Here is a 25,049-nt window from a genome sequence, read left to right on the forward strand (position 1 = left end):
ATAAGGGCCAAAATATAATATCTCGGAGATGCTTGCTTCAATTGAGCTAAAACTTCATGGTATGTTTATTCGGTTCATATTATATATATATTTCACTAGAACTGAACTAAAATAAAGAATGTCGAATTTTAACCAAGGAATGACAAAATTTTCTTTCTCTTTATGAACTTGGATATGGTTGACAGAGATTCAGCTCCAGAAGGGTTCGCTTGCATTTGACAAAGTAAGCGAGTTGGAATAATCACGATAAAGACTGAAAAAATGTGAATTCACTTTTCATGCGACGTTTTCGTGGCCGTCAGCTGTGGTTGCATCTTAACTCCCTAATATTTACGACGGCGTGATCGATGAAAGCGTGAATACCTGTTGTTAAGCTCAAGCTTGTATTTTTGGAAAAGCGCCTTTAGTTTTCGGGCAGACAGTATTTTGAAATGGAGAGTTTATATCAAACTCAAAGTTTCCTGACTGCGTGCATTTCTTTGGTGCATGAGCCAGACAAGCCGTGATCGAGTCAATAGCCGTCGTGTACGAACTCACGAAAAGAACTCAGGAGATGCTGTTCGCCGATTGGGCACAACAATACAAAGCATTTTTTTGTGCCCAATTAGGAGCCAACATTCGCTTGATCGTTTGGAAATGGTCCGGTGAGAGTCGGTAACCCAGGGGCTTTTCCGCCTGTGCTTGAAAACTTTCGTCGCGCCTTTTCTCCCGCCCTACTGACCGCCCCTGTCATGTGGCTTCACAGGCATTCTATGTTAATCCCCCTCGATTTGTTCTGACGAAGGGACCGCGCTCCGGACGTCAGTTTCCGATTCTCCAACTCCGTTGATAAAACAATAATTTTTCTTACTCCTTCATTGACACAAAACCAGTTTCTGTAGAAACTAACCTCTTTATCCCCTTTATTCATTTATAGCAAAACATACATATTAACAGCCAACTTACAATATCTTCTGCTTGAAAATATAGAATATATATTAAATATCAGTGCTCTGATTATACAGAAATTTAATTCCTTTGCCGTTCTTCATCTTCCAAGGAAACTATTGGAAAGCTGCTATTCAAAGCCGAATGCGTTTTACAGGCTTTTCTTTGCTTTAGTCGCTTGACCTCTTCGATTGGGTTTTATACGCGACACGACTAATAATAGGGAGCTAAAGCAATCACGACGGCGACGGTAACGAGAGCGTCTAAAAAAAATTAGATTAGCAAAACAACAACAGCAGCAGGCTTGTTTCTCAAATCTCTTTGTCTTCATTGCGCGGCTGCGACATGAAACTTCCCCGTTTCACGTTTTCTGGAGGACGTGAACAGAAAATAAAGAACATCTTTTTCTTTTTGCTAACTTCAATACAGTCCCTTAGAATTCGAATCCCGAAAAATCCGCAAACATTAAAAAATTGCAACAACAAGGAATAAGGGCAATAAAGTTTGAAACAGCGCGAATTCACACAGTTTAAGAAACGCTTTGCCGGCAGCCGTCGTCGCGGTGGTTGCTTAAGCTACGTAATACCTCAGTCACTCAAGGTGACAATCGTTAATTAACAATTAAAATATTGCCTATAATTACTGACCTGCAGTAATTATACGGTACAAGAGTTGTTTCGAGCAACAATTAACGGGTAAATTCCTATACAGAGCTCATCCTATTGGGATCTATACTATCAATATGTAAGGTTATCTGCGTCTGTAGACCCAATCTTAAGTGGGATCACTGTATGATCAGAAACTGAGCTGAGTACTTTCCTAAATTACTGTGTATTCACGCTGCAAAAGATGAAAGCTCGTATTTCATTACTATGCACGTATGTGTACTGGATGACCTTGTTATTCGTACTAAAAAAAACTAGAAAAGAATGAAGAATCCTGATTTACGTCTACCAGGAGGAAGGAAAAAAAACTAGAAAGGAATGAAGAATCCCGATTTAGGTCTACCACAAGGACCGTTGAAGCTGGAGAGGCTTTCTCTCCTTAATGAAATCTATTGAAATGTAGACAACTTACGTAATTTAAACATTTCGCCCTTTTCTAAAATCTGTTCGGCTCTGAATTTAACCACTCATGAAAACAGGGGGCGAGAGGCATTTTATAGGACCGTCAAAATGAAACTTAAACAGCAAACTAATCCTTTTGGCAAAAAAGAAAACAAAGAACAAACGAAACAGTATAAAACGACTGATGATATACTGCTTAATTTTAAGTTTGTTGACCATCTTGACGCCTGTTGAAATCCATGTATTAGTTTGGTTTACGAAACAATATTTCTTCAGAAGCTCAGAGTTTCTTTCTATACTATCCATCACCATGTATTTAAATATTTGTTTCTGTCTTTGTTATTTGGCCAAAAGGCTATTTTACAGTTCAGTTTGAATCAGTGTAAGTCATGAGGTTATTCTCACAATTAACGTTTCAGTGTTTGTTCTGCAAATGTTCCCATATCAGGCGTTTCGTTGATATCCGGCCATAAGGAAAAACGCCGAATGCAACTTTATGATGAAAAGTGATGTACAACATGTCATGGCAGCGCAATCCTATTCCAGCAGAACTTTACTTTTGGACAGTCTTGACGGGATCTTTGACATGATTCAAGTTTATAGCCTGGTATGAAGTGTACTGTTGTTCACGGAGTTGAGACACTGTGTTGCCCGAGATAGGTTCACCTTACCGTTGGTATACTGTGTGTAGAGTGAGTGCTGGCTGCTGCCAACAACAATGGTATGTCACTGTTATCCACACTACAAAAGGACAAAGAAACCCTGATTACTAACATTATTATACCTTGTAGTCACTTTCTGTCTCCTCATTGGATAAGAGCCTACAGTTAATTTTGGAAATCAGCACCATTTACAAATTAGTTAGTTATTTGCAAGCAGATAACTGACTATATTGTGTACGTTGCGCGCGCAATGTAAGAGCAATGTCAAACTGTGTTCCGTGCAATGGTGTCTTTGTCGTTAGTTTCTTCAAAACAATGTATAAAAATAATCATTACATTAGTGTTTTTGTGATATCCGGAATAATTAAGGTCGAGGTAAGTGTAGGCAGACACGGCTTCAAGTTTGGCTGATAACAGTTAACCCGACCTTGATTATTCCGAATACTGTATCACAAAAACCTCATTCAATAATTTTTTTAATACTGTACTGGGATATCAATGCAAACACCGTCATTCAAAAAGAGTTAAAGAAAAAGAAAATAGAGAGGAATTTCTAGAGCAGAGTAAACATCATACGTACAATACTCACCCGAGCATTTTAGTGACTTCATCGCGAGTCAAGGCCCTTCTTCGATCTCTCAATCTTTCTGTTATAACCTAACAAGAAGCAAGTATATGTCAACATTAATAATTTAGCTATGATCCCAAGTGTAACGCAAACACTAAATAAAAAGCATTACTTTCCTGAGGTGTTGTCAAAATACTGCAAACGTTGGTTCTAGCTATTGAGTCGCTTGACTATTGAAATGAAAGCTACTGTGCAGTACCATTTAGCACCTTTTCTTGTCATCGAAAGTTTTACATAGTCAGCGGTTATTTTGCTCACTGCTTGCAATCTATGTATCAGAAGCATTAATACATGCCGGAACGATATTCCCCTACCTTGCTTTTCAGGTTGATTTCTTTCAGTTTATCTTCCAGGTGCATTAAACACTACAGGAGATAAAATATGAAACAAAAACATTTAATAGAATGCCATGGTGCCACTATTCTGATAAAGTTTAACAACGAACTAGCAGAGATTAACACTATGCTATTAGCACCCTGATTATATCACACAGTGGACACGTAACGATTACAAGCCAAACACAACCACTCCTAGTCATATTTTCGTCTGAAAACATCCTTGATACAACAGTGGTAAAAGTGTTCAAATTATATTTAAAAACATCCCTCAAAGTATACAACGTTATTTTAACCTGTTAATTTTAAAAAAGTGAGAGGGTAAGTTTCAAAAGGACAGCAGGTATGGCAGGGTATCCATCCTTTCTCTTCAACCAGTCATTTATGTCCCAGCCTCCCACACAGGCGAAACGCCTGCGTTGGAGGCTATTTATGTCCAGGATTGGACGAAAATGCAAAATTTACAAGTACAAATACAAGTGGCCAAAAAAGAAACTACCCCACAAATCCTATATACTAAGGTAATAGCAATACGCAAAAGTTCTGCCAAACGGTTTTGATTTGAATGTTAACACTATAGGATGTCGTCGGCAGATTTAAAAGTTATAGTGACATACTGTCTCCTTATAACATAATTTTAGAGTGAGAGGATTAAAGTATGCTTGAAAAAGCTGTTCAGCTGAAAACTTACAAACTCAGCAGACATTTTCATATCCCAGAGACCCTTCAGGGATGACAACATGGAATAAACTAAATTGGACACTTCAACTTGGTGTACATAAACAGGATCACTGGAGAAAAAAAGGGAGATCACAAATTAAAATTAACTATTCCCGCAAAATTACTGCACAGATTATCAGACATATAAGTTGGAAGAAGGAGAATTCTAATGCCACAAAGTTTAGAAAAAAATCCGAGCTCCATGTGAGAATGAAACTCACGACCCTCTGAGTTCTAGTTCGGATGCTCTAACCACTGAGAAACTGGAGGCTCTATGGCGAGCAGGGTCAAAATTGAATTAAAGCTACATCGGTCATAGAGCACTGTGTGGTGGAACATTGAACACCAAGCATCATATACATGTACAAAATGATAATGATATGAATATGTTCGAAAATTATCGTTTATATTTACAATGTAAGTAACTACGAGAGTTTTAACATCATCCTTGTCTGGGGAATAGAACAACTTATACACTTGCACGCCAGCTAAGGTCTAAGAAGAATCTTATTGTTTTTAAAAATACTATCTTTTTTTCCATTTGCACATTCTGGTATTTTATTGGTCTGTCTGTTTACCTGTTTGAATGCTTCCTGTGTTTCTTTACAGAGACAACCTTGCAAGTCCTAAGTGATGGAAATTAAAATAATTACCTTTGTTAATTATTATTGACCCAAACTGAATAAAAACAGGGCTGTGTTCTAGCAGTGCCCCCTTGCTCCAGATGACTAACATTTGCCCGAGGGCATCACGCAAATCTTGTTTTTGCACGGAGAATTTTATTTTGGGCGCCCTGGATTTCATAGGTTTAGAGCATGCTATCGAAAAATGGGAATTGGCCTCTTAGTAAAATAAATTGTAATATTGGAAAGGTATTATCAACAATGTTGGGTTAATGTTAACAACTCACCATTTGTCAGTGTTGGCAATGATACACACAGCCTCTGATATTGGATCATCAACAACTGAATGCTGTAAAATATAATCACAACAGACACTAACTGTTATTATCAAATAGTGTCAATTCTCAGGTGACCATCTGCATGTAATAAGTCTTATTACATGCAGATGGTCACCTAAGAAATGACACTATTTGAAAATAAATACTATAGTCAGACAACCACAATGTCTAATCTACTGCCACATTACTTTACTGAATTACCATATTTATTCGAATAAGCGCCCAACCTCGAATTAGCGCCCGCCTCGAATAACCGCCCATCCTAAAGGCAGAAAAAGTTAATAAGCGCCCACCCCCTCCTCCTCCCAATCAAACTCAAATAAGCGCTCACCCCCACCCCTCCCACTTGAGTGAATATATTCTAATAAGAGATTTCCCCAAGGACGGAGTTTTCTTTAGAGTATTTTACAGAAACCTTGCTTTGTTACTTCTTCGCGTTTTGTTACTAGCACTTATTGTTTTGTTGCAAAATAAACATAGTTCACTTGCTGAAAATGGTGAAAATTTAATAAGTGCCAACCTTGAATATGCGCCCACCTCAAAAAAGCCCCCACTCTCAAGGTCCAAAAATTTAATAAGCGCCCAGGGCGGTTAATCAAATAAATACGGTATCTTGCATGAATACTACATCTGTGTTTGCAGTGGCAAACAGTCACAATTAACCCTTTCACCCCTGGAGATTTTGCCGAAAACGCATTTTTAAGCTAGTTGAGCGGTTTTATGGTCACTGTTGCCCTATGAAGAGCTAAAACTTACCACAAAGCCATTTCCAAATGTAAAATATAAGCTTGCGAAATTCGGGCATGCGCAGAAAGCAAAATTTCGAGTTTGGGGGTTTAAAAGTGACACAGCAGACTTGACTTTTACCTTTCGTTTTCTTTCCTCCCCTCTTTTTCACTTTTCTTGCCTCATTTTTTTTTCTTTTGCTGGGCATTTAGTAGGCTTCATTTTGGTAGGAGAAGTTTTTAGGAAAACGTGTAGCATCTTAGGATTGGATTACAGGAAAAGTAGATGGGTAGTGGAAAAAGATTTTCATGTAAATTTTCGGGTCAATGTTACATGGTTTTTTGCCTTTTTCTTTAGTGACTGAATTGTGCTCGTTTTGGTATGGTTTGCTTCACTCTGCACAAGTTATCGGGCAAAGTTGTCCTTGACCATTAAAACTGGTGACATCACAAGCGGTAGAAAGGACGTGGATCCACACATGCAGTTACAGGTGGCTCAGGAGCAAATGGGTTAAATGGATTGACAAACTCGATGAGTCATACCTGCAGGGCAAGCTTTAAATCAGCTGTTAAACTTTCTCTGAAGTCATTATCTGGAACACCTTGAAGAACCAAGTCCGGTAAATAACTGTCACAAATACTAGAAACAAAGAAACAAAAACAGTTTTTAGCAACATGGATACATGCATTTTTATAGTCACTTACTTGCAATAGAGACAATCAGATGTTAAATTAAGAGAGCTATTATACATTTTAAAATATTTCTCAGCTGCTGAGTGCCTTTATCCTCCTAAATAATGAACTGGTTTTTGAAGAATATAGCCAGGAACAAAATACTTTTAAAACTTCAAACCGCAGAGGAGCTGAAAAATGCTTCCAGGTAATTCTTCACCAAAGTGAGGATGCTATGAGCATGGAAAAATGGTAAAAAATATTGTTGGTCCCTTACCCCGCAAAGAGGGATCGTCCAAAATTGTTAAAGTTTCTCCAGTCATCTGTTTTGCTGTGAAAACAACAAAAATTAAGAGTAATGCATTTTATCAAGAAAGCACCTCACTCAAATAAAGTGCCAAATTTACACGCTACAATTTTATGTGTCACCTACGAATAAAAGTCTTAATTTCCAGCAAATTTGTGATTTTTGTTGCCTTTTTTTGGCATAATGTTTCTTTTAAATAAATTATTGTAAATCTGGAAGGGGACATAGACCTTCAGTTTTAAACTAATAGCTCTTCCCATGCTATTGTTGTCACTTTGAACACAGCAAAGGAAAAAAGAAGTTTGCATACACTCCCCCAGAATTAAAGCTGCACTAACAAAACAAAAACGTTTGTGTCAAGGTGCACTATTGAGGTAATTATGGTGAGTCAGATAAGTGACCCATTTCTTAACTGGAACCTTCCTTTGAAGTAAGTCCTCAAGGCAATATAGCACAAGATAACCATCCTGTGAAACCCTACACAGGTCATGTACGAATATCGTACACTGTATTGTCACTAAGTCTTCTACCACCCACTAGACAGGGTTCTAAGTGTAGTCCACTATAGCTTGAAATCCAGCTAGCTTCAACTCCATTCAGATAGACAAGAGGAGAACAGCTTCTTGTCCAGAGAAACAACTAGTATTTTGAAGCCCATCAAAAGGTGCTATTGATTCCTTTTGACAAAGTTTTTTTGACAGCATTATTAATCAAAGATAGCAAAACAATCCATCAATTCTCTTGGAAATCTGGTGCACTTTACTCCAAATTCCTACCTGTTAAGATCAGGGCAGCAGTTCACATCCAGAACTGGTGGAAGAGAAAGCTCTTTGGGCATCTTTGTTTCTTCTCCTTGATGAGCAATAAGTTTAGGAAAATCTACAGGGCGTTGGGCAATTGGTGAATTTAGAGGACTTTGATGAATACCAGAGTCAGCTGAACCGCTGCGCCCATAAGATGCTATAGTCTCATGAACATCAGTACAAGAGTCTGGCAAACTGCTTCTCACTGAGACTATGTCAGTATCATCAGAAAGGCAACTGTCTGTTTCAGATATCTGACTGTCATTGTGCCCATTACTGCCTAAAATAACATCTTTTCTTTGAAGAATATGACTTAATTTTGTCAGAGAGCCATTTGCTTGATTTTCAAGGCCATTGTTGCACTGTCCAAGCAGGTTTTGTAAGCAATTTATACAGTAGCTCCCTGTAGAATGTAGTTGTCTTGTGAAATCCTGTTTCTCCTCATTATTACCAGCATCACAACCTGAATCGCAGAAACATTTCTCCTTGGTTTCATGAGACAAAATGTTATTAACATTGCTTCTATTTTGATGTTCACAGCAGTAGCATCGAAATGACTTCAAGTGATTTCCATCCTTGACAAAATGTTTTAACTCCTTTTGAACACCTCCAATGGAAATACTGTTACAAACACATTTCAATTGTGACAATTCAATTTCAGACAGTGCACTTAAGCTGTTGCTTTTTCTTGAACATTTTGAACAATACAAGCCATTAATATGAAACTGTTCAGATGTTTGCTCACATAAAGACTTTTGATCCTGCCCATCCTTTAGTTCTTGCAGAAAGCACTTTCCTCCACAATTCTGCTTACATTTAAAGCAGACTCCAGCTTCACTTGTTAAACTAGAGCTCTTGTTAGAATGTTGCTTGTCAGCAGGAGGCAAATGTCCACAATGGGAACAACTGTTTTCTTCTTTTAAATTAGAACTGCTATCATTTGCACCATCTTTGCTTCCAACATCTCTTTTTTGTACATGCTCAAACACTTCAGAGCATCTAATAAAGTAACTTAGGATATTTAACACTTGCTCAACAAGTTTAGAATCTTTTCCAACAACAATTGTTTTTGCTACTCGAAGAGGGAATCCAATAGCACCGTATAAGTCCCTGCAAGTAAAAAAAATGATAGGTATATAATATTATGTTGTACTTCAATTTTTATCATTAAATTAAATTTTGTTTACTTTTGTTTTTTGGTATGGTTATGTATGATAATGACATGATAATGAGTATGAAACAAAAGAAAATAACATTTAAACCAAGGATAAAATTGAACCACAACATATAAAACCCCTCTCAGTATTATTGCCATCAACTGCCATCAACAAGTGGGCAAGATATTCATGAACTGAACATTATTAAATTATTCTGCCTGTGTAACTATTAATGGAAGCATGTGGTTAAAATAATATGTCATAGACAGGTACTACAACCTAAACTTCATTTACACGTGCAAAAAAATTGGCACCACATTCCAAATTTTTAGCACCATACAGGTGATTTTTGGGAAGACACTACCTATTGGTACTGATGCATGTTGTGTGTGCTGTGTGTGCTGAGCCCAAAAATTGCCAGCACAGTGCCAAAAATTTTGGGTGCCGTGCTGATTTTTTTTTATTTTAAGTGGCCGGGGTTTTAAATGTTCATGAAAAATAAACGTTAAATTAAATGAGGGGTACTGAAAATGCTTCTTTTGCTGTTTTGATGCATTGTCTTTTTCTGATATAGCACATGAAATTTAGCTGCCATAATTTCAATCTTTATTTCCTGGGCATTCAAGTTTTTGTCAGGACACCTTAGGGAGCTTCACAACCATTTTGTGTTAAAGAATAATATTCATTTCAGTGCAGAAATACACTGGCAAATACCTGGCACTGTAACATGATAAAAAAAAAAACATGCAATTTAGGTGACAGTATTCAATACTGTACTGTATCATCAGTACTTTTGTGGGAAAGCTAAAAATTTAAATTTAGGTATGGCAAATTTTTTCTCGTATAATTTAAAAAAAGTAATATACTTGTTCAATAAAAATGATGCATTTGTGATTTGGACCAATCACTTATACCTAGAATGAAATAATGCGGTGTTCTTCGCTACCCATAAACTCTATGTTAATGTTTGCACTCTAACAAGGTTTATAGCATTGCCAGAAACCACTTTTACGATGAAGCTTACCCTAGCTGTGCCCACAATGGATTGTAAGGGTGTGACTGGGCAAGAAGATCCAGCTTTGAGACAACAGAAAAAGAGAGAAAGTTTGATTAGTTTTGGGTAATAAAATCACTATTGATTTAACACAACTCTATCTACTAATAGAGATGTAAATGTACAAACACATAATATAAAAGAAATGTACTTGGCTCTACATACATGTACATTGTAAAACTGTAGACCAGGTTCAACCATCAAACTTTTCATCAAATTTTGCCACACCCAATAAACATTTGGGTCAACGAAAATAAATTGATTCAGATGCTCTAACTTTGACAAATTAAAGGTACAGTGTATATGTTAAAGGTAAAATTTGATTTCAGGTGAAATTTTTTTTAGCCTGGGTTGATTCTCAATTTCCTTTGTTTTCTAGGGCTAGGAGACATTAAAACTTGAGAATCAACATAAGTTAAATCAAAATTAACCTGAAATTGAATTTGACATGTAACATATACATGAAAAGGTACACAGTAGAGGTAAGGGAGTCCATATTGTAGGGGTAACAATTACGTAACTAAAAGGTTCCCTTCCTTAACAAGGACCACAAGAAGCCTCTGTACTGGGGAGGTGTATACATTATAGATGGAGATGTTGGACTCAGTACAATGTAGTTGATTTTCATAAGCACATTTAACCCATTCGCTCCTGGAGATTTTGCCTAAAAACGCGTTTTGAAGCTAGTCGAGTGGTTTTCTGGTCACTGTCGTGCTATAAAGAGCTAAAACTTACCACAAACCAGTTTACAGGTCGTACACTTGACGGCCTTCTGATCCAGATGCAAAATATCAGCTTGCAAAGTTCGGGCATGCACAGAAAGCAAAATTTCAAGAGAGTTTTTGGGTTTAAAAGTGACACAGCAGTCTTGACTTTTACTTTTCCCTTTCTCTCCTCCCCTGTTTTTTCGCTTTTCTTGCCTCATTTTTTTTTCTCTTGCTGGGCATTTAGTAGGCTTCATTTGGGTGGGAATAGTTTTTAGGAAAGCTTTTAGGATCTTAGGATTAGGTGAAAGGAAAGGTAGGTGAGCAATGGAACAAGATTTTCATGGAGATTTTCAGGTCAATGTTACATGTTTTTTTTGCCTCTTTCTCCGGTGTCCTTGACTGAATTGTGCTCATTCTGGTATGGTTTGAAAGATCTCTTCAATCTGCACAAGTTAGCAAACAAAGTTGTCCTTCACCGTTAAAACTGATGACATCACAAAGGGTACAAAGGACGTGGATCCGCACGGGCGGTAAGGGGCGGTTCAGGGGCGAATGGGTTAAGGATACACCAACTCCTGCGAAGAGCGGGAGTTCTCATGCAAGTAAAGATTAACCCGAATTATCCTTACCGTTTTCGAAGAATGCTTATCCAGGTAAGCCCGGCTAGGGGCTGTTCCAGCTGGCATGACAGTTGATACCCACGCCAAATGGTATTGTAAAACAGCTGTCAGGACTGCTGCCATAAAACTAAACAAAAACAAAAAACACTTAACAATACCCTTTCTTGGTGTCTTTGCTAAGTGGGTTTCATCCTTCATCTGTTGTCTACTCTTATCAAAGAATTGTTTTGCAGAAACAGAATCACAAGTCTTACAAATTTGTTTCCCTGGTATTTCCAACTCTGAGACAATCAATCAACTGCACCATAAATTTTTCACAGAGATGAGGACGATGAGATGAGTGAGTCATCATGTTTAACCAAACAGGTTCCTAAAAGAATGAAAAAGGAATAAAATTAATAACTACAACAATGTGCAATATGTACTAACACTTTTTCAAAAAATTATAGTTTATACATTACAGTTAAAAAACATTACATTGAATCATGATCCTATTAACATTTCTGTTTCATTCTTTCCATTGGAGTACCAGCTTTTAACACCTTGGTGACAATCAGGTTACATCCTTCTACCTGCTTGTTTCCCCCACTACAACTTTGCTAAAAAACCTTCAGAAGGTCACAACAATACTGTACAGAACTGTACCTTAAGTCGTGGTGCTGCAAGAAGGTTGTGTATGTTCTCTTTGAATCGACTTACTGCCTGTTGAAATTTGACAATTAAAAAAGGTAATTAATTGAAAGCTATTACGTAATGTAAGTTGCACCAAGATAATGCAATGAGACCACACTAAAGGATAGGCCACTCATTTACGGACAGACAGATTAGCGTTTCAAGTTGCAGGTACATTGTATTACATTCACCTTACATGTATTTACTTCTTCAAATAGTTGGAGCCATTACCTATATAGTTTGGTTTCTGTGAAGTCAAAACACTTTCTATTCCAGCATGACAATAAAAGGAACAAATTCTCAAAATATCCTATTTTGGTATTCACTGCATTGTGACAGCCTCAAATTTGCCATTATTAACATTCCTGTAGCATTCCAGGCATCCACAAATCACAGCAAGCTTGACTTGCAACTCACAAAATTTCTGCCTACTCTTATTTCAGAATATGATCCAATGACTGATCCCCCCAAAAATAAACATGAATGGTTTATTATGTAGTTGTCATACCTCTGTCACTTGAGTTGAAAATGATTTGGCTTTTGAGAAGCAAGCGTCCTCAACAGCCAGTCGTAGCCGTTTCACATGTGACTCAAGCAATGGAAAATGTGCAAAGAAGAAACCTTGAAGAGCCCTATTTTAAAAAAGATAAACCTTATTTACAAGGAAATTTTCAACATGATAATAAGGGGGCAATGCAGTGTTATACAGTTTTCTATGCAATCTTTTGGAAATCGTAGCCTTAAAACAATTAAATTGGAAAATTGCAGTATTTCTAAACATGAGGGATGTGGTATTTTTGCATTTAAGTAAGTTATTGATGGGCATTTTCTTCCCATGCAGTACTACATGTATGGTATAATTAGCAGCCTGGATGAGCTTCAACGTATAAGCTGATTAAAATTTTTAGTATTTGGAAATGTTAATAAGGTACTCTTTCTTGGATTTGATAAATACATGTACATGTACGTAAACATGTATGTATATTGCCTGAATATTCAACTACATGTAGTGGGAAAAAACCTCTAACTCTCCAAAGTAGCTAGTACAATAATTAAAGATAAAAATTTTTAAAAATTAATTTTGGAATAACAACATGAAATTTCTTCAACAGGGTTCCTTTATTACACGTCCTATTAAAAGATTTAATCCAGACAGTGATTGAATGTTTGTTCGTCAAATAATTCCTGATTCAAGCAGTGAAAGGGTCATAAGTATTGTTATAAATGTTTATATTTATCAATAATTTTAACCTGCTCATTTCTTCATTGTCACCAAGTGATAAAATAATCCCAATGCCCAACTTTGGCCTCCGTCTCATCAGTGGAGAAACCTTCAATAAAAAATACATAAATATAGTATACTTGTGGGTAACAAAATGAACAGTATAGCTCAGGGATAAGCAACCAATACAAATGCAAAAAAAAGACATATTGTTAACTACTGTGAGATGTACATGTACATGTTTTCTGAGCTACACTGTAGGTTCCCCCATTTAACTGTAAATTCACAACTCACAATTGAAAAGTTCTAAACCAAAAATTACCAAAGGGTTAGTCTCTAAAATATAAGCATACATGTATGACACTGGAGTGAAAGAGCACATGAGCACATGATTTTGTCTAAATTTCCTTAGAAACCTGTTCAAACTAAATGGTCTACAGACTTGTTACTTAGTACCAAGAGGGAACAATATTGAAGATCAAACTTTGCCTCATTAAAAAAAAAAAACAGAAGCAAGATTACACAAATAACTTTGTTTTGACCATAATCTTCAGTACAGTAATTTTTACCCTTGTAAGATTTTTCCCCATGAAAATAATAACATCAACATTATTTAAACATGCTTAAGATTCAAGCTAAAACAGCTTATGGGGCCACGTGGAAATTAATTGAAGTATATAATTGTAATTAAGAATCTATACCTAAAAAGTAAAAATTAGTAAAATACTTGTGCTATCAAGAAAAAATATAAATCTATCATATGCTAATAAATGAATTTGAATGACAGATCATGTAGTATTAAATTGATTTTTTGCGGAGCTAAAGCACGTGAGAGGAGCCCAATTGCTAAGATAATTTGGTAATCTATCCATCTGAAAACATTTGGTAATGATGTCAGCGTACACCTGCATCTACGAACAGACTCTGGAAGTAGGGGTCAAAAACTCAGTAGGGTAGGGAAGGGAGTCCCAGACATGTACGTTGCATTTTGTTTTGGCAAAAAATTAGCCATTTTAGGGGGCAACCAACACAGTTGCTCAAGTAAATTTCTAGATTGCAGTTTCTTGTGTTTGACTTGTGACAAAATGTTCGGAAATAAATTTCTGAAGCTTGGCCTTCTTCCTGATCACGCTTTTGGTCACACTCCCACAACAACCTAGTCTCTCCTTTGCAGAGGACATTAACCGTGAACAATATTATTAATATTATTGCACATAACCAGCAACACGGAACTCTTAGTTTAAGCCCTTTCTCTCAAAGCAATTTTATTGATAACTTACATCTTCTGATAACTCTTCACTTTTTCGCCCAAAGCTACGGTCAATACTTGTGGCATGACTGCGATAAAGACGCCGATGGTAACTGCCAGAAGGTGAAGAAGCTGAAGTAAATAGTGATGATAGATTTTCATCCATGTAGCTACCTTTGAAAGAAGGAAGCAGATATTAAAATGCCTCTATTTTATTCACTACACATTACAGTCGAACCATGTCAAGCGTTCCTGTCGCCAGTGGACTAATAAATTCATGAATGGAAAAATGATTTGGTTTGTCGATTCAATAATCCATTCATAAAAATAGTGAATAATCCAATAGTCAGATTGATCAATTCAACAATTAAATGTTCATTTGGTTTATGAACAAAATCTACCGGTTCTTTATTCTTGTCTGTTGGGTTAATTTGTATTTGCTTCCTTTTCCTACCATTTAAAACTGCGTTTTTCATTGCCTTTAATCAAAATAACAGCTAGAATCGACAGACTGCAAAGCCAAATGCAAAGAAACTGACAAAATTTTAATTTTTTAATCTTTAATTTTAACTTGTATTTTTCATAAATTTGTTTTTTATTATTGATGTAAATTTTTTTTATCTCCAAAATTTTCAGTTTGAAATATTCAGTTGTAAAGTGCCATGAGCCTACGGATATGGCACTATAGAAATCCTTATTATTATTATTATTATTATTATTATTATTATTATTATTATTATTATTATTAAAGGCCAAGGATCAATACCCCATATATTGACCACTGTGTTGTCAAAGAGGTCAGGTCTGAATTGCACTGATTACTGGCAGCAAAATAGTGTACATGTGACTGTTTGTTTGGGTTTGAACTTCAGAACTCGCCCACCCTCCACTCTTAGAAAAAAGAAGGAAGAACAAAATTCTGAGGTCAACTTGTGGAAAGTGTAGTTTATTGATCGACGCTGAATATGAATATTGGATTGTTCATTTTATGAATGGATTATTGAATCAACAAATGAACTCATTTTTCCGTTAATGAATTCATTAGTTCATTAGGGATGGGAATGCTTGACCTGATTTGACTGTTAATGGAATAGTCTATTTTCCTTGCAGTGACCTACGGGTTGAACATGAGAATACTTAGCAGTTTCAATAAAATTTAAAGTACAGTGTTCACCATGTGCAGGTGAAATATGGTTAGAATGAATAGTTCTTTAATTACCTGGAAGTATTTCAATTTAGGGAAAAGTAGCAAGCTTTCCTGAGTATTCACTGAAAACACTAAATAAGCTATACCCATTTACTGATATAATGAAAAACATCATAAAATCAAGAATAAAATAGAGCTATGGTTGGACTTCTCCAAACCAGCCACCTTGGGGACAGAAGGAAGTGGGTGTTGTCAAGAAGTTTAAACAAGAGTCAATATATGGCTTGCTGCTGAAAAAAGTGGCCAATGTACATTGTAGATAAGAGGTGGCTGTTAGTGGAGGATCAACTGTAAATCTGATGTTATAACTGAATAAACTTATAACTTCCATTAATTACAGTGTTTTGTAACTGGAATGCTATTCTTGGAAATATAGTGCAGAGGAAGTTACTTGTTAATATAAGCTAGACAGTGAAAGTAACATGAACAGCCTTCTGACAAATTATGGAAACCTTTTCAAAAAGAATTAACTTTACTTAAAATAACAATATAATGTATTGAAGCTAGAATCCATAAATTCAAAATTTACTTTCAACTGAGGCAGTGAAGCCACTGTCTCCATCAGCATCAATAACAAGATATGGTGAAGATCCAGGAACATCCACTGGCTTAGAAGACTTAGTTCCTAAAAAAAATAATGGTAATACAACTATTGTATAATAATTAATATCTGTAAGTTACAAAAAGCACTTCTTTGCATGCTGTGAAACATAAAGAACATGGATGCACTTGGGAGGATTGCTAAACTCACAAGAACTCAAGTTATTGGTTAGATGACATCATCAGTGTGCTTATTAGGCTATTGAATTTGATTAGGTGAATATTCTACACTGTAGCTACGTACACTGTACATATATTATAAGTTATGTTTGAGCACTGGTAGTGATGATACATACCATTTAGAAGTCCATCTTCTTTCGAAAAACTACCTTGAGATGATACTGAGGCACATTCAGGGTCAATTCTGGTGCTGTCATCAAGCATTGAGTCTACCTGGCTGCTGGTACTTAAGTACTCATTACCATCACTAAACAAACAAAAATAAGTATTAAATTATTAATATTACTATAAGTACTAGTAGTAGTGGTAGTGGTAGTGGTAGTGGTAATAGTAGAAGTAATAATAATACACCGAATGCAAATAATTATGGCGGACCTCTAGGCGAAAGTGAGGCTAGTGAGGCCTCAAGAGTTTTGTTTTGACAGCGTGTCTTAGCGATTGAGTTGATCGATATGGTTTGGTTCGATTTGTTACCTGCTTAAGAGCCATCAAAGAGGAGATTTAACTGCTTCAGAAACAAAAGTTGATTATCTTCCCTTTGCCAAGGTTCTTTAGGAAGAAAGACATGGATTGAAGCAATTCGGTGCAAGGAATGGAAGCCCTTTACTATCACCGAGTTAAAAGAACGAAAGTGTGCTCACTTCACTTCAGAAGAGAAGACTCACAAAACTATTTGGAATGGGAGAATTCCTGAGAAATGGTTCTGTTTCAAGTTCGCTTTGTCTGTTCTCTTACCAAGGAAAGGTAAACATTCTCGAGAACAAGTGAGTTCGCCGTTCCGACTTAACAATCCTAAGGAGCTCTCAGGGACACTTCTGTTACTTCCGCTGTTAGTTTATCTCAAAACCCTTCAACAAGTTGCCAAAATAGATTACGCGTAAGGGCAAATACAATGCTTGAATACTTGCACACTCTTTCCCTGCCAAAACCTTTTTCCTTCTTCTTACTTTCTTAGCTCGCGACAGTTCCTTTGTTAGTTTTTTCTGTGCACTTTGATCAAAGGACTGTTCTTCAAACATGTTGCTTTCTTCTGGTTCTTACATGGTTTCACAGGCCACGCTTGTAGGATTAACAGGTGATTGTTATTGTTGTGTTTCATTCACACTCATATTATATTATCATGTTATATTTCATGCAGCTGTTTCCAGCGTGAAACCTAAACATGAAAAGTCGACAGTGGATGCTCCCAATCTCGAGAATGTTCACCTTTTGTTGGATAAATAAAAGACCATGCAAACATAATGGAACAGCACCATCTCTTGTGAAAATTATTTCATTTAAATACTTTTGTGAGTCCTCTCTTCTAAAGCAAGTGAAGCGAGCACACTTGCATTTTCGCTGTAAAGTACTTTCCATCGCAGCACTGAATCGCATGAATCCTTAACTTTCTTTGTGAAAAGATCTCGGGAAAAGTAAAGGTACTTCCAGCTACAGTAAAATTTCCTTTTTCGTGGCACTCAGGTACGCAACAACTCGAAGGAAACCATATCTATCAACTCAATCGCTAAGACGAGCAGTCAAAACAAAACTCTTGAGGCCTAACTAGCCTAGCTTTTGCACAACTAGACCCAGGCTGGCAGAGAGGTCTGCCATATTTGTATTTGGTGTGTACTTATTACTGATTAATTATAGACTCACTCACAACAGGCATTAAGTAAAATCCCAATTTCTTCAAACTCCAAGGGAAAAGGTATGGTTCAGAGTAAACAAGGTAGATTAAAGTATCACGAGTTTAAAGAAACCAAGGGTTCAAGAATCCAGGATTCCTCTGTATAAGATATAAATTATATGGGTGAAATGCAGATGAAAGAAAAAGATGTATACGCAGTATGAAGTATAGGGAGAGTTGAAAAAACTGACCCCCACTCCGTGGACTACCCACTGACCCCACTCCGCGGACTACTCTACGGACTACTCCGTGGACTACTCTACGGACTAGTCCGCGGACTACCATGCGGACTACCCTAACTAATCAACCAAATTTACTTTCACGGAGAAAAGAGTTAGAAGAAGCGTACCTGCCTACAAGATCACACTTGATAAACAGCCGCCATCTTGATTTTCGCCATTTTACTCGACCCAGCTCTCCTTTAGCCTCGCCCCAGTCTTCATCAGCCACAAGTCAGAGCACGCCGTTCAGCCAATCGATGACCACTATTGGCGCTGGTAACAGTTTTTGTTATATTCAGCTTAAAAATGTTTTTAAGAACTTACTTATAGCTGTGCTTGGAAGTCACCATATTTTTGGATTCACCTGGCCCACAAGGCCCTTGGAGACGTATTCTCCTATGTAGGGCACGCAGTCGTTATTTGGATCGTCACGCGAGGTTTGGAGAGAAGCGTTGCGTGACGATCCAAGAACGGAAGCTGCAATGGACGTAGCAATGAAGAAGAAGGGCTGGGTCGAGTAAAATGGCGAAAATCAAGATGGCGGCTGTTTATCAAGTGTGATCTTGTAGGCAGGTACGCTTCTTCTAACTCTTTTCTCCGTGAAAGTAAATTTGGTTGATTAGTTAGGGTAGTCCGCATGGTAGTCCGCGGACTAGTCCATAGAGTAGTCCGCGGAGTAGTCCGTAGAGTAGTCCGCGGAGTGGGGTCAGTGGGTAGTCCGCGGAGTGGGGGTCAGTTTTTTCAACTCTCCCTGAAGTATAGCTGATTAAAAAAAGACTTTGGGAAAGAAAGAGATTCCAGTTTAACTACCAAGTTGTTATAAACTTCTTACATGTAGACTGATCATAATACAGTGTAATTAGTAGGATCGCATCCACATTCACCAAAAATGATAAAATGTAATGATGACAATGGTAAAAAAATATATATTTTTTGCATTTGCAGTACCTGTTCACATCATAATTATTTTACAGATTAACAAATTTGACCGGTCAAAATGAACAATTCTTACCAACAATTGGGCATAACAATTCTTGGTTTAACAGCAAACACATTGGTCAGAAGTAGCTGGTGTGGTGTTCTGAAAATTTCATATTTTACACCTGATCATTAAGTAAGTCTACACAATACCACAGATAACAGTCAATGTCTGCCTAAACTTGCCTATGTACAACAAAAACTTGTGATCAGACAATATTATGTCTGCACAATGTTAAGACAGACTATCATTAATCTTTGCAGATGAATATAATCTACCTTGAACACGTATGAATTTTCGTACCAATGAAATAACATTGGTGGAGTGATTATATAGCTGCCAGTAACCATCCCACTACACCATGCACTATTTTCATTAAAGACACCTAACAAAATCAGTCCTGCAATGCAGGCAAATTTTCTGTTCTACACCAAAGCTTTTGCTCACACAAACTACATATAAAACATATAGAGGTGTACAGGGTGTCAATACCTAAGGAAGTTAAATAAAATTTAAAAAATCACAAGAACAACAGCAATCATTAACAAATTGTGCTCTTGATACAAATACACATGAAAAAGCAGAGTAATATAAAGTTTAGTGCTTGCCAATAAAGAGAACACGGCCAGTTAAGACAAGCAGATGCTAGTCATGCCTGCCATCATGCTTTGTGGAATAAGGCATACCTTATTTCATGAACTTTGACTGTTTGCCCTTTGTATGTCATTGCCACTGATCCAAAAATCATTTCTCCCAGCATTTTAGCATCATGACTCGGTCGTGGGTTCTGAAAATCATGTGATATAGTTAGCACAAGGCTGATAGCAAGTGAAAACAGGTTAAGACCAAAAAAAGCAGGAGAAACTTTGAAGAAGGATGCAAAACGTCTTCTACAAATGCAAAACTCGCAGTTTTAAGATCACAATAACAAGGCAAATAGTAGTAGACCTATGAAAAGCAGTCCACAAAATCAAACTTGGCAAATACATTGATTATTGTTGTTATTAAATGTATGTATCCTGCTTGAGCATTAGATACAAACCTGTAATTTAGGTCTTGACATTGGAGACTTGTTTCCTTGTTTAGTGTCCATCTTTGGTCCTCCAGATAGCCTCTTGTTTTCCACATCATAGCCCTTGTTATGGCATGCATCCTGTGATGAACAGACAAACTATTAGTAGAGTAAATCAACTTTTGTTTAGGAAGTTGATGAGACACTTGTGAACAATAGGGTAAGTAGAACAATCATAAAAAGCCATTATGACTGTAACCAACCAAGAAAAGAAGTACATTTACAGCAAATAAAGTCTTTGTTAATTATCGTAACAGTAATATATAACAGCAAAATGATTGCTATAAATTTTCTTACCTGCTGACAGGCAACTGCATTAGAATCAAACAACAAGGTTTTTCCCCTGCGATCACAATCTCTGAACACCAGGACTCTTATCTTATCCTGCTCCAACTGAGGAAATGGCCTTGAAAAAGAAGAAAGGAAAAATGCCAAATGAAGTTTCCTTCCCTTCTTGAACTTCCCTCTACCCTACTCAGTCCTGTGTCCTAGCTAGTATAGCACTTCTACATGAATCTATAGTTTATAAGCCCACGGCTTCTATATAGGCTTTCTTGTCATTACCACTCTAAACATTTAATTTTGTAAATAATTCTAGTTAGAATAGTGTATATTATCTCTAATGCACTATAAATTTCTGTATATTGTTGTCGTATTTGTATTTATATTAGTTAATGGCAAAAAAAAAAATGAATAAATGAATGAATGAATAAATCTGCCATGTTCCTCTTCTATATAAATGTACATGTATATGTTGTAGTTAATTTTTTATCTCAGGTAATTTTTTTTTTTCTGTTTTTGGGTATGGTAATGTATGCTAATGAAGTTGAAACAAAAGAAAAATAAAAATTACCTGAGATAAAAACTTAACTACAAGAATATACGTATATGTAGTTTCAGTACTTTTTTCTGACCAAACCTATAATGTATACAACAGCTCTTATACAGCCACTTTCAGCCATTTTTACTTCTCCAGTCATGAACAAAAACAGTAAGAAAGTAGTAAAAGTATACAGGGGCCATGAAAATATCGTTGCATTAAAAAGGTGGTCATTTAATCATACAAGCATGTACTCATTCCAGTTAAAACAAAAATATTTTTTCTTGCTTTTTACAATATCATAAACATGATTATTCCAAAATGAAAACATAATTAATTCCTCTGAGTTTTAGGTTTCATATGGTCCCAAATGTATAAATATTCTCAAAGTACATTACCAACGGGACAAAGAGTACAACTTACTGTAGTATAGGAATTCTCCACTGTACAATAATAACAAAATGTTTTGCACAACTGTGCCAAATATTATCTAAGCTGCCTTGTCAAATATGAAAGTTAATGATCATTAGCAATTATCCAAAGAAGAACATAAATGTACATGTGCAAATAATTGCTTGAGGCCATACTTTTATGCTATAATTTCAGATCCCTACAACTCACAGGACATTTGAAAGCTGTTAAAAGTGAACTGTCGTTTGTTCCACCTTGTCATTCAAATTTCACTTCCTTTTTTTGCAAACCGTGTTTCGTTTACTTTCAAGGCATTCCAGAAAAAAATATCATGCAGATTGATTTTGAGTGAAAAATATCTTGCAAGGAAATACCTGCCATACAATGGCTTTGTATAATAGGGAAAAAATTCTACCACCAGAGATTTGGGGAAAATAAATTCTTATGCAAACTAGATCATCGTAACCCCAAATGGTTGGCCCCTAAGCAAAATACTACGTTAGAGTATTTTGTTACCCACTAATGGCAAAGCTTCACCAGTCTCGACGTCAGAGACAATTGTTTTAAGATAAAAAAGGATTAATGCACTGAAAATTATTATTCTGATTTAGTAAAAATAATCATGTCAACACCAGTCAACAAGTTAAAGTTAAAGAAGTTTAATCCTGGAAATCAGCATCTAAAAATTACTAAACCTCTAAAACACCTTGTCAAACAATCAACCTTTGTTCCCACAGATCTCGAAACATCAATTGTAGATATAAAACAATAGAGAAAAAATGTAAAGTATTCATGTTATTAAGATTATAAATCATCAAATTGGAAAAATGCGTCATAATCTGAGGTTAGCAGATTTTTGGGATCAGGAACGTCTGCAGCCTCTTTGACATCTTGAGTCACGAGGCTCATCAATACCATTAATTTTGGCTAATCGATCTCAATTTTATAAAATAAAACAAAATTCACATAAATTAGTGAACCACTTAGCCCGACAAATTACACTGATAAACTAAGTTATAATAAGGAAGACACCGGATGGGTTAAAAATGTTTATTTGTTGCTGTTCTGTTTTGACCTGAAAAGAATCAGCCGATACGTTACATGCTGCGAAAATTCTAGATCACCGGCTACCTCAGACTTATTGTAGTTGAAAACATTACGCTAGTAAAAGTTGAATGCGCATGAATTTGTTAATCTGTCTTGTAGCTCAATCAATGCGATAAAAAGCAAGTAGAAAAGAAATTTTCTTATGGAGCGACTTTGGTAAGCTTATTTGTCGTTTCCTCGAACAAGTGAAGAAGGGTTTAAAACGCATTTATGGTGTCGATTCAATACTTTACTCAGTAGTAACACTTGTAAAATCAATAATAGTAAGTAAGCTTACACTACAAGACATTGTGGTCCGCAAAACCATCGGTCACGAAACCATCACTCCTTAAAGAAATTAAACATGGCTGACATTCCCAATTAACTGACTGTAACTTGTCGTACCTGTGACGCATCAAACAATAAATCTACAATACTTGGCAAAAATAAAAACCATTAGCCTCCCTTTAACATTTACCTCTTTGTCCCATGAATTTTTTCGTCTGCTTCGCTGCGAAACGTGAATACAATAAAATTATTAAGGGCCGTTACGACGTTCTAAAACGAAAAATTAGGCTGTCGAATAATGATGCTTACGTCTCGGCATCGCTGTGCTTTTTCCCGGCCTTTCGGTGACCAAAAGAGAAGAGTTTGGATAACATTGGCAGTTTTTTCCCCTCATAAACCTCATCTCCTACAAAACACACGAGCATTCAAGAAGAGAAGCACAATTTCATCTGGGTCACATGACGTTCCAAAACACCCTTTGCGTACACGTGATTGGTGAAAAGTTGGCGGGAAAATTTACAGCGTAAATCGATTGGTTGTGCAATCAAAGCTAATCAAAGTGGTAGAGATCCAGTGACAAGCGCGTGATTTAGAGCGTTCCATACAACTTTTTCCAAATTTGGTGATTAAACTCTAGTTTTTCTTTACACGGATGACACTCGATAAGGATAAGGAAAAAATTTACTCCTGACATTCAAAAGTGTGGTGTAGTTCACGACCCAAAGAATAAAAAAGTGTGAGTTTTTTAGACTTTTCTTCCGCGCACGCGACGTGCATCATGTGTTGTCAGCGCACGTACAAAAGACAACCATTAACCGGAGCACAGTGGAACCTCTACATGACGAAGTGCTAAGGGACTGGCAAATTTGTTTGCCATAACGAGGTTTCATTACATCGCGGTTCTTTTCCATATATTTTACTACTACTGAGGTAAAGAAAATCGTTCGTTATACCGAGGACTTCGTTATATGAAGGTCCGTTATGTTCCACTGTATTATGATGGTCACGTTCTTGTCATTGCCACATTTCTGGACTTTAAGACTCACGTGTCGAGCTCGAGATGAAGAAGCGATATTTTTCTACCGAATGATTCCAGCTTGGCCGTGTGCATTACAGAAAATAAAAATTCTTTCCTTTTTCCTGTAGTTCTCATTGGTCTTGATTCAGTTTAATTAGTACTTCCTTTCATTAACTTGTTAGGTTTGGTATCCTCTTCTGTCACACAAAAGTGACCCAATTTCCCAGCATATTTCTTAGGTGAGCTTCTTCTGATCATCAGGAGAAAGTAAGCTGGAATTTTTGGTGTATTCCGCGAGAGATAAATCTAATGATTAATACTGCCGATTTCTAAGTCTAATTTCAACAAACCACCATAACACCTAGTAAGTGTTACTCCTTGGTAACTTGGTCGTACCTTGACGTGGGGAGGCTGTATCTTTTTAGCCGACTGAAGAGCCAACCGCTGCATTGGAAGAAAAAGCCTGGAGAAAAGCGAACATCATCACAAGGGCTCTCCTCCTTTGGGTACATTGCGTTCTTGTAGCGCTGCGTTATCCACCAGAAAAAGTAAAAATTGACAATATATCACTCAGAAAGGTACATTCCAAAGCCGATGGTTGGTTGTGATAAATGAAATTCAGTTGCTCTGTTCGTTTATTCTTATTTGATTTAGGATGATTGGAGATTGTGACGGGCAGGTGACCTGGGCCGGTGACAGGTAAATCCAATAAAGAGAGAGAGGCCTGGATACTAAACACTGTTATTTTTCCTTACTGCTACTAGTCATTTCTATGAACAATGCGCCTATTCAGATGAGGTCTCCATAGTCTCGAAATAAACATTTACCAGAAATTGAATCCATCATCTAGAACGAAGGAATGATGCCTAAAAGCCTAAACTGTTCGTTTTGAAGTTTCATTATTAAAAAATGTCCCATGATTTGCGCGCGTTTTAGTGATGACATGGGCCACGCACCATTCCAAAAAGGACCGAGTATTTTAGCAAGCCGACGAAATTACAACTGTTAAC

The 25,049-nt window shown here is 36.7% G+C and overlaps 1 protein-coding gene across 3 annotated transcripts; it reads right to left on the reverse strand.

The window, feature by feature from the left end:
• Positions 1-872: 872 nt before the first annotated feature.
• Positions 873-24,651, reverse strand: LOC140947128 (folliculin-interacting protein 1-like). Of its 3 annotated transcripts, XM_073396216.1 has the most exons (24): positions 23,331-23,560; positions 23,212-23,244; positions 20,714-20,822; positions 20,387-20,497; positions 20,031-20,131; positions 19,378-19,446; positions 16,592-16,722; positions 16,225-16,320; positions 14,520-14,662; positions 13,269-13,348; positions 12,526-12,649; positions 11,991-12,047; positions 11,600-11,715; positions 11,355-11,472; positions 9,989-10,041; positions 7,781-8,917; positions 6,975-7,028; positions 6,569-6,665; positions 5,250-5,311; positions 4,918-4,965; positions 4,311-4,410; positions 3,599-3,649; positions 3,246-3,313; positions 873-2,735 (listed from the first exon to the last, which is right to left on the reverse strand). In XM_073396216.1, exons 1-24 carry the CDS (start codon positions 23,444-23,446, stop codon positions 2,657-2,659), a joined length of 3,153 nt encoding a protein of 1,050 aa, XP_073252317.1. In that variant the 5' UTR covers positions 23,447-23,560; the 3' UTR covers positions 873-2,656. The 3 variants fall into 3 exon arrangements, with proteins under 3 accessions (XP_073252317.1, XP_073252318.1, XP_073252320.1); XM_073396217.1 differs by lacking the exons at positions 23,212-23,244; positions 23,331-23,560 and adding an exon at positions 24,436-24,651; XM_073396219.1 differs by lacking the exon at positions 19,378-19,446 and having other exon boundaries at positions 23,331-23,562.
• Between the last annotated feature and the right edge of the window lie 398 nt (positions 24,652-25,049).

The sequence above is a fragment of the Porites lutea genome, chromosome 8, assembly GCF_958299795.1.
Source record: "Porites lutea chromosome 8, jaPorLute2.1, whole genome shotgun sequence".
NCBI classification, from domain to species: domain Eukaryota; kingdom Metazoa; phylum Cnidaria; class Anthozoa; order Scleractinia; family Poritidae; genus Porites; species Porites lutea.

Bases quoted from the DNA above. Each gene is read 5' to 3' on its own strand.
- LOC140947128 (XM_073396216.1), bottom strand. From the start codon at position 23,446: ATGCTCGTGTGTTTTGTAGGAGATGAGGTTTATGAGGGGAAAAAACTG. The intron at 16,723-19,377 runs GTAAGAATTGTT...TTGTTTGTTTAG, and splicing joins ATTGTTATGCCCAATTGTTG to TGATGGTAATGAGTACTTAA. The intron at 2,736-3,245 runs GTGAGTATTGTA...GTCCTTTTGTAG, and splicing joins GAAGTCACTAAAATGCTCGG to TGTGGATAACAGTGACATAC.